This window comes from Berghia stephanieae, chromosome 7 (genome assembly GCF_034508935.2).
Source record: "Berghia stephanieae isolate SIO BIC M18660-M18661 chromosome 7, UCSD_Bste_1.3, whole genome shotgun sequence".
Classification (NCBI taxonomy): Eukaryota; Metazoa; Mollusca; class Gastropoda; order Nudibranchia; family Aeolidiidae; genus Berghia; species Berghia stephanieae.
Window position 1 is genome coordinate 32,517,919 of NC_088366.1, and position 11,024 is coordinate 32,528,942.

The 11,024-nt window shown below is 32.4% G+C and overlaps 1 protein-coding gene across 24 annotated transcripts in view; it reads left to right on the plus strand.

Moving 5' to 3' along the window:
* The window catches only part of LOC144977087 (anoctamin-10-like), a 37,485-nt gene extending 31,323 nt beyond the window's left edge, over positions 1–6,162 (plus strand). For all 24 annotated transcript variants that reach the window (XM_078921872.1, XM_078921865.1, XM_078921870.1 and 21 more), the window contains one exon: positions 101–6,162. In XM_078921872.1, coding sequence (XP_078777998.1) covers positions 101–174 — 74 coding nt within the window. In that variant the 3' untranslated portion in view covers positions 175–6,162. The remainder of the gene's footprint in view (positions 1–100) is intronic.
* Positions 6,163–11,024: the final 4,862 nt, after the last annotated feature.

Below are 11,024 nucleotides of genomic sequence, written 5' to 3' on the forward strand. Positions count from 1 at the left end.
TTCACTACATAGCTCTCATATTAGTACATTTATTTTAATATGTATTAAAGATGTTTAAATTTCATTGACTTTAGCTTATCTATTCTTCTATTTGATGCAGAGACTTGCAGACGCTACCCAGAAGAGGAAAATGGTGAAAGATGCTTTGCTAAGGAGGCAATCGAAAGAGTTTAAGGATTCTGACAGTTCTAACCAATTGTAAAGATGAATGATGTTCACTTTGTGTCAAGCTTGTGCCGCATTAGAGTTTAAGTAGTTTGCTAGAAACTGATGATAATATCCACAAAAATGTATAGATTTAGAAGAAAATAAGCTTCAATGGTGATGATGATGATGATGATGTTTCCGAAATTGCCCCTTGATTCAATATCATAAGTAAATCACACAGCCTATAAGATTTGATAAAATGAAATATTTCAATATCGTCTGTATACATTCAATGAACCTTTTGGGTTTGGAATAAGTTGGGGTTTTATATTTTTTTTATATATATAATTTCTTCCAAATTTAGATCAAATATCTTTTATTAAAACTTTTATAAATTCCAAATGAATTATCATTGTTGAAAATAACTGACCACTGCTACCTGTTATCAATCACATATCGTATATAGGGTACATGTTTTCATAAGATTACATCTATTTACTCATGGATAGTATTGTAACATTGTCTCCTATCAACTACTGCTTTTGACTACTCATATTATGATTTAATATCATTGGTACTTGTCATGATATTATTGTTATTGTCTTTGCATTTATTTATGCCATGTCGTGTGCTGAACAAAGACAAAGACAATTTAAAATTCTTACCAGAAAACTTTTATATATTGATAAAATAAGATGACTCCCAATTTGACAAATATACTTAAACTTGAAACTGCTTTGAAGTCGCAGGTTTAATTCTTTCGGCAAATCTGGATCATCATAATTTATTGATGATTGAAGTAAGTTTTTTTCTGACCAATTCTTAAAAAGATTTTTGTTTTGTTATGTATGGAAGTGGTAACCTATATTTCTGAATTTTCTAGTTTACAATTTGTAAAATTCAAGTTGTGCTATGCAGTGAACTGTTTTTCTGGTTACCAATATTTATATATTTATATTGCAAATATTTCACACTTTCTTTTATTCAAATTTTTGTACAGCTTAAGATTGGATTTTTGTTTACTTACATCGTTTGTGGACCCTTTAAGTCTTAACTTGTGATTGCTAAAACCTTTTTATTTGCAATATTTTTCATTTTGTTCTATTTGGGTATATTTCTTGTCGATGTATCAATAAATAATCGTATATTTATTTCTCGGTTTATTTATTTAGACATGATGTAGAATATTCGACTGTGTATTGAAGTATCATTGCTGCAATATTTCATTTTGATTTTAATTTTTTCTGAGTTGTGATAATTTTTATTATGCTGGAGAAAACATTATCTCCTATTTCTTGAACAATTTACATAACTTAAGTCTGAATTTCAATTGAAACACAGCAGTTGACAATAAATTGACAATAATAATTAGCTGCCAGTATTAAGCAGCATAGAAACTACTATTGAGTAAAGAAAGTCTGATGTTTATGGTACTGCAATGTTTTATTTTATAAACAAATGGTTTACATTTTTTTGGAATATATGAAACACAAAAGCCTCCTTGCACTCAAGGGGACTGCAGTAGGATTTTCGCTTCTTTGTTTTGGTGTTAATATGACCTAAAAGTGTTGCGTGGGCTGTTACATTCATAAAAATAAAAGCAAAATAGCATCACCTGAGACTGGAAAATAACCTTTTTTCACTGCCTCCACAACAAAATTACTCATAGTTAACTTTTATATCACCATAAACTTTTATCTAATATTAAACAAAAATTAATTATGTGTGTAGTATCAAGATGGGAAAAGTAAATGATGTACAATATCTTGCCTTTATCATTTTTTACACTTAAAGTATCTCTTGCCTTATTCATCAAAAGGCAATTTTATTTTCTCACAGCTTCCTAATTTTTAAATATTTTAATGGGATGATTTAGGTTTTTGCTTTGTTTTTAGTTCGTTATTTTTCTAATGTTTGTTTTTTCCACAAGTAAATAATACTTGTTTTTATGATTTGGAAATTATTAGTAATCTATTTCTCTATTGTTTTTAATTAATACATTCGTTGTTGGATCTTCAAAAAAAATATAAAGTACAAATGAGATTAAATTAATTACGCAATTTTAATCTTTATTTTCATTTTTAACCAATACGTAATCAATATTTAACCACTCATTAAAAAAAACCCCATCTTTTTTGTTTCCAAATAAATAGAAAATAATTTTGTCATTTTTTTATTATTATTTTTTTTAATGCTTCTATCACATGTTTTTGTGACCTAATCTGTTGAATATTCCGTTGGGTCCTCTGAGGTAGGTAGGATAGAAATGATATCTCTTTTTGGGTCCATCATCAAATGAAGTGATTGATATATTTTAGCAAATAGATAAGTTTTATTTCAATTAGTCCAATGTTAATTTTCCTCTCATAAACATTTGAATTGTCTTGGTATGTAGTAATTGCTTAGAAATTACTGATACATCCGAATTTACTTAAGTCTCAAAACACAGAGAAAAAGAAAAAAGTTACAATCATTCACTCATGAATACATTACTTACACATTACACACAATAACATACACAAACACACACACATAACATACACTCATACACACACATACTCTTCTGTCAATCTTTATGTTACAGGAACATATTCATAAAAAAAAGATATAAGAAAAGAAAAAAAATTCACCACAGTCTGTATTAATGTTAAAGATCACAAATTTATGAAATTGACTTGACATTGCCTATTGTTTTTTTTTTTTTTTTTTTTTTTTTTAAAGGGGGGGGGGTTGGCTGTTTTTTTTTTTCAATTACTTTTACACATTTATACTTCAACTCAAAGTAATATCATGCAATGTTGTGAATGGTCAGATATATAAATATATCACATATATTATATGTAATAAGATGGATAGTTTCACAGAAAGATTTACAGTTTTTACACATATTGATCCAGGATTATACCATCTGCCACGCGTTATTATTAAGAATAAAATAATTCATTGAAAACTGCTGACTATCAATAATATGGATTCTTTTCCAATTTATGAATAGCCCTTCATAATTATATACAAATAGGATCACTGTTTTACTTTTCTACTTTCTCCTACTACCACTGTATTCCTATATAATATTTCTTTTACAATATTTTGCTTCTTTCAAAGTGTTCCAAAGTAGTCCACTTTTTGCTGGAACCAAATCTGACAAATAGAAGACTTTTTTTTTTTTTAATAAGGAGACTAATCTATGTGATCCATGCTCACAATGGATGAAATCATGGGACCTTTTAAAAGAAGTATTCTGTTACCATTTGTAGTATTTATTCTATACCACTGTACATTGGATGTATCTTATCAAACTGGATGGGGTTCCTGACCTCCCAGGACTTACTGTGTCTTCTATCCCATTATATCTATTTTCCAACATGCTTTCTGTCTTTGCCTTGGAATGAGATTACTTGGCTTTGTCCCGACCCTGGCCGGAGTCCTGGCTGGGAGGGAAACAGTCAAATGCATAGTTATTGTTTTGGGAGATGATATATTTTCCTTGTAAATAATCTCTCTGTTATGTATTATCATAATATTTGTTATTTTGTATGAATGTAAGCATTTGAGTGTATTCCTCTCTGTTGGATCTTGTGCTTTTGGCCGGATGAGACTAATGGGTGATCTCAAACTAAGTACATTGGTGGTATGCTCTTGGAATCTACATCTGATCCCTATTTGTTCTCAGTTCCCCTTTGTCTTTCTTTTTCTTGGGTGCTTTAATTGTAATTCTATAACTTTTTACTATCCCATTTTCTTCCTTTTTACTGGCGCTGATAAGATCTAAATGTGTTGTAAGCGCCGTAAAACCCGTAAAAAAACAAAACAAAACAAAAAAATATCTTATCAAAAAGTGTTTTTTTCCAAAAGATAATGTGTACTTCTTTTGTAAGCCTTTGATTATTTTTTTTTCACTTATTTGGTTCATATGTTAATTTTTTGGGATTTTCTTTTTTGTTATCTAACTAAAATATTTCAATGTTATTGTTTTTATTTTTTGGGGGTTTAAAAAAAAACAAACTCTTGCTTTTCTCTCGTTATCTATTTTGTAAACCAATAGATATATACTTTTCTTTTTGACATCAACATATTTTTCAACAAATCTAGTATCAATGAAATCTAGTAATCATTACATTTATTTTATCTGTCTCTAGCAATATTTTTATGGTCTAATACCTCTTATTGTTTGTTGGGTTTAGATTATGTAGTTAGTTTTTATTTTATCTTCCATTAAGTAATGAGTTTGCTTACTACTAGTACATTACGTCTCTTGACTATGCATAGGTAATGACTTGGCGTCCCTGCTCTCTCCCTATGTCTGACTTTGGAGCATTTCCTATCAAGGTGTTTCCTGCATTATTTTTATTTAATGCTGTGTATGACAAAGATATTGTACATTTAACCATAGGATAAATTGTTTAAAAAGTGTGCTGTCTAATATTTTATCGATTTTCTAATATCTTCATATGCTTATTTTGTCTTTTTGACATCTTTTCACATTATTAATATTATTTCCTATTCCATTCCTGTGATGAACAAAGTAATAACTCATGGTCCAAAAAGTCTAGCCTTTTGGCTACAAGAATTGCATATGATACTGTCCCAATATCCCATGGTTTGGGTATGTTCTTTAAATAAATTTGACAAAACTTTGTATCATTATCAGACCCTGTCCGCTGATGTCTTACTCTTTTTATTGGGCAAGGTTATATACCCCAAATTTGCTTGGTTGGACAACATGGTTGATTCCTGTTGACATCAGATCCTTGTTTGATATTTATTTAAAGTCATGAAGAGCGAAAGTGGTGCATTTTAGGATGCCGTGATGAAGGGTGTACTTTTTTTATTGGTCTCATATTAGACTTACAGCTACATTGTTGCAGGAATCCAGTTCAGATATTTCTTCGAACTTGCCTTGTTGTCTTTCTCTCTCTTGTACATATGGCCTAAAAGTGCTGCAAGTAGACGACTTCATTATTGTTTTCAACTATCTTAACAATCAAGTTCAATGTCAACACTACCTTTGGTTTCAGCATTGTAACTTTTATTATTCCCTGCTAACATTTTGCTTTCTACAGGTTTAAAAGGGAAAGACAAAATCAATTGTTTATCTTTTACTTTTTTCCCTTTAGGCTTATTAGAGTATCTCTACTTGGTAAGACACCTTATTTCAACCGCGGGTGGTTGGATGGGAGCATCACCCTTGAATCGTATACCTATGATGTTCGCATGGTGTACATCCGATAGTGATGCGTTCTTCTTCTCTTTACTAGCCTATCCTGCTTCTTGTTTTGATTGTATTTTGACAGGATATTTTTTTCCTGTAAATCCTCTGCCTTTTGTTCTTGGTTTTTAAATTAGCTTAAGATATCTTTAGGTTATGATTGATTGAAATTTGTACTATTTTGTTAGATTGCTTGTTTTTGTTTCAGGGCTCTCATATAACCTCAATTGTGTTGGAAGAGACCTAAAGCAACAAACAAACAAAAAAATTATTTCAACCATTATAAAAAAGATTAATCCATAACTTTCATTTATATTGTTACTAGCCAACTTGTGACTCGCTCAAATTTTTTGTTACCATCTAAATGCTGGAAAGAACAAAATAAATAAAAAAATAATTTCATATTGTCCAAATTTTATTACATTTCCATTTTCAGACATTACTTTAACAGCAAAAGTTTTCGTTGAAACGCACATTGTTCAGATTGTAGAATTTCTTTGGTTTTTCTAATTTAACTCGGTGAAATGGGGATTTGGGAATTGCGTTGTTTTTTGTTACACTCTTCTGTAATATTCATATTATGATCTCTTTGGACCATTCTGTAATCTATTTGTGCTTGTTAATTAACGCTTTTAAGAACAATAACATTAATTGTGATTTATTGTTATAATTTTGTACGTTTTTCTTCTGTTTCCTGATAACTGCTTTTTTAAAAATAGATTTCATGTTATGATCACCAATTATAATAAATACTATTACTACTATAGATAACTGCATGAATTAAATAATCATATTTACAACCAAAATCATAACCCTTTAGATTTGCTGATTTATAATTGAATGTTTGGTCAACCTTTGCAATCCACGCTGCTTGTCGTATGACACAAATATCACACGATCAGTAATTGTTATTTAGCATTCCTCACCATTAGTAGACTTAAAAGAAATTTCAGCTAATCACTATTGTGATATCATTTTTAATTGATCACACGTTAAAATGGATTCAACCAAAAAGTGTTGACCAAAAATGAATGAAGCAGATTCAGAAAAGTTAAAAATAAATAACACAGAACTTCAGAACGTTTTGGGTTCAAAACTGGCATGAGTTTCCAACATCATTTTCCCTGTCAGGATGTGTAGAGACTTCTTATTTTGTTTATCTCGATTTTACGTAAAGTATTATCATTTCAATTGTTTTTGTTGTTTTCTGAAGACGAGTTTTGAGCCTGAAATGTTCTGAATTAATTATTTTGTTCTTTTCAAACCTGTTAAATTCATTCAGTCCACAAATTTTAGCAGCTTAAAAATCACAAACAATTCGCCTATATATTCGAATTAACTGATCTTGAGAAACTTGTGTGATGCAGCTAACAGTTAATGGTGCCAAAAAAATTTTTATGTTGACCTTTTATTTTTTTTTTTTTGGTAACCTCTTGGCCGAGGTGGGGTCTTTTGATATCCAATGGTAGCCCGGGTTAATCATTCTTGCTGACCCCTCTATTCCCCCCCCCCCCCTCCTTCTCTTTCTCTCTCTTTTTTGTTGTCAATTTCATGTTGCTTTCTGCCTTTGTCCTGAAGAGAGACTGTTTTATTATGCCTTTACCATGACTGAGGTCTTTCATGGAATGGGAACATTCGATGCATGATTTTATTAAGATTTTCTTTTCTTTTAAAAGTTCTAAACACATGTAATTAATATTTATGTAATGGTAAGACATGTGTATATAAGGGCTATATCAGAAATAAACTTGTAAACCATTCAACAATATGGAAGGGATTTGTCTTAGACAATGACATTCAGTTTCCGGGTGTGCTCCGCATCACTTAAGTGTAAAGCAGTAGCTTTGAAGTGTTAACCTTGAGATATCCCTTGTCGGGTAGGATTTAAGTTTGGCCACATCTGCTATGTGTACGCACCTGAGACAGGTTAATTGCATGCTCTGGGTAACCGAAGACCGAGTCGTCTGTGGATCCCAACCTCAGAGTGGAAATGTTTGGCATGTCCCTAATACATGAGCACCAAGACAAATCACTGAGGGACACCATTCTTTATTTTCCTCTCTGCTTGTTGAGTCTCATAAGGCAATATGGAAATGTCTTTCTCCATGTAAAGGTCTCTGAGAATGTCCCAGTTCATAGCTTCTGCCTCAATATGCGAAAAAAGGGCAATGATTTGTTCCATAAACAAGTGCCTATGCAGGATTTTTAATATAAGATGGCAAATCATATTCCTAATGTAGAATTATTGAAAAGGTCAAACCAAAAATCGCGGGTGGTTGGATGGGAGCATCACCCTTGAATCATATACCTATGATGTTCGCATGGGTGTACGATCCGATAGTGATGTCGTTTCTTCTTCTCTTTACTAGCCTATCCTGCTTCTTTGGTTTGTGATTGTATTTTTGACAGGGGATATTTTTTTTCCTGTAAATCCTCTGCCTGTTTGTTCTTGGTTATTTATAATTTAGCTTATGATATCTTTAGGTTATGATTTTGATTGACATTTGTACTATTTTTGTTAGATTGCTTGTTTTTTTTGTTTCAGCGGTCTCTCATATAACCTCAATTGTGTTGGAAGAGACCTAAAGCAACAAACAAAAAAAAAACAAAAAAAAAACAAAAACCAAAAATCCATCAGCACTCAAATTAGGAAGAAATGGATATAGGTCGGTCACTCCTTGAGAAGAACAGGGAGCAAAGCCAGTCGCCCGTACCTTGATTAGAAACCCCCAAAAGACAAAAAGGTTTTATATCCGAAGCTGACATGGAAGCCCTCACTAATTAATAAACAAAAAGCAGCAAACCTCACCTTGGAACCTACCGAGAAAGAAGCTCATGGAGGTCCGATGTTCAGTAAGGAACGAAGAGGATTAAGTCAAGTAAGTCAGACTAGAAGTAAGATTAGATTGTCTTTGGATCTTTTTATTTTTTAAAGTTTCAAATTCGTCCCCTACAACACGTCTTTTCTAGAACGCTTGCTGACCACATCTAAAATCTTTTATTTCTTATCAACTCCCTTGTGTCTGGTATTGTAATTGATTTCAATAAGCACTGTAAATCTCTTGGAAATCAAAGTAAAACAAAAAAAATGCTCTCTGAACTAGACATCCAGCTCCTTATATGTTCTTACCATCCTCTCCTATCTCTCGAGCTAAAACCAAACACCTGGTAGCTGTCGCAGGGTCTGGCATACAATCATTATACCATAAGATAAAAACAGTCCAGCTGTCATATACTCATGGCCTTTAGCTCCAACGGCATTCTTTCTAATACTTTATTTTGGATGCAAGTTTGGCCAAGACAATAAAAGAAAATAAATTAATTTTTCAAAAACCATCACCTGAGATAGAGAAGTACAACAAAAATATTTGGCTTATTAAATCTTAGATTATTTTGTTTCCTGTGTTGATAGTTGATCTCTAAATAATGTTTCATCGGCTTCCAAATACCTTTTTTAAAAAGACATGATTTTGATACTATGTGAAATTAACGATTCTTTTGGGATAGAATACCAACTGTATTTATTTGCAGGTCTGATAACCCAAATTGTTATGGCTTCATTATTGTAATGGAAATACTCTCAAACCCAAGCAAAATACTGCCCAATACAACAATGTTAATCAAGACCATAATTGCGTTAGATTATCAGACTTGCTAATAAGTGCACGTAAGTTTATACCTATCAGCAAGCTTTACAGGGTTAGACAATAATTGCGTTATATTATCAGACTTGCTAATAAGTGCACGTAAGTTTATACCTATCAGCAAGCTTTACAGGGTTAGACAATAATTGCGTTAGATTATCAGACTTGCTAATAAGTGCACGTAAGTTTATACCTATCAGCAAGCTTTACAGGGTTAGACAATAATTGCGTTATATTATCAGACTTGCTAATAAGTGCACGTAAGTTTATACATATCAGCAAGCTTTACAGGGTTTCTTGGAGTCTTCTTTTTTGTTTGTCTGTTGTTTTTTATTGTTGTTGTATTTTAAAGCTGTATCGTACAAGTGACCAAATTAAAAAGAAAGATATATATATATCTAATCTATTGCTGTAACTGCTGTTTCGATGAGTGAACGGCAAGTAAGATAAATTGGATGAATTAAGGAAGGAATTATGACCTGGAAAAAAACAACAATAATAACCTATAAAGGGTTGATAAACACACACATACACGCACGCACACTCATACCCACACAAAAGCAAAGATGAGACATAGGTCGTGGCAATGCTCTCGTGGAATGAGTTGCTTCATGCTTCATGTATTCCATCATCTGGGCAAATTGAGCCAAATTTTCATGTCATACCTTACAAGTGAGCTGTTAAGTTTCCTTTTTATCACTAGGACTCGGCCAGGTACCCCTATCTGCATGTAAAGCCGGGCTGTAGTTTTGCGGTCAATGTGGCCCTTTCCATCACTAACGACACTAATATTGGTTGGAAAATACAATCCACCTTACCCTTGATTCATTGACGACACTTGAACATCTTACTATATATATCAGCTTGCTCAATTGAAATGAGACATGTAACGGTGGCACAATGTTGTTTGTTGACAAGCAAATGTCAGGCACGTCTGCTCAGATTGAAACTGGGTGGGGTTCCTGACACCCCATAGTGGGCAGGGAGGCACTTACTGTGTCTTCTATCCCCTGTATCTGTTTTCCAACTTGCTTTCTGTCTTTGTCTTGGAATTAGATTACTTGGTTTTGTCCTGGCCATGGCCGGATACTCTGACTGAGAGGGAAACAGTCAAATGTATAGTTAGTTTTGGGAGATGATATTTTTTCTCCTTGTAAATCATATCTCTGTTATGCACTGTATTATGTTTTGTTTACGTATTACATAATAAATTATGATTTGTAAACATTTGAGTGTATTCCTCTTGTTGAGGACCCGTGCTTGTGTCTGGATGAGACTTTTAGGTGATCTCAAACTAAGTACTTTGATTGTGTGCTCTTGGAATCTACACCTGTTTCCTATTTCAACCAATTCCCTTTTGTCTTACCTTTTCTTGGGTGCTTTAATTGTAATTCTAGAACTTTTTACTATCCAATTTTCTTCCTTTTTACTGGCGCTGATATTACCTTAATCTGTTGCAAAAAATAAAATAAAAGGCGTTCCCAATTGGTGGCAAAATTTTATTTTGTACTGCTGTGATTCCTTTTCGCTCACCATCCGTGGGCTAAAATCAAGTTTTATTTGCAGGTCTGATAATGATAACCCAAATTGTTATGGCTTCATTATTGTAATGGAAATACTCTCAAACCCAAGCAAAATACTGCCCAATACAACAATGTTAATCAAGACCATAATTGCGTTAGATTATCAGACTTGCTAATAAGTGCACGTAAGTTTATACCTATCAGCAAGCTTTACAGGGTTAGACAATAATTGCGTTATATTATCAGACTTGCTAATAAGTGCACGTAAGTTTATACCTATCAGCAAGCTTTACAGGGTTAGACAATAATTGCGTTAGATTATCAGACTTGCTAATAAGTGCACGTAAGTTTATACCTATCAGCAAGCTTTACAGGGTTAGACAATAATTGCGTTATATTATCAGACTTGCTAATAAGTGCACGTAAGTTTATACATATCAGCAAGCTTTACAGGGTTTCTTGGAGTCTTCTTTTTTGTTTGTCTGTTGTTTTTTATTGTTG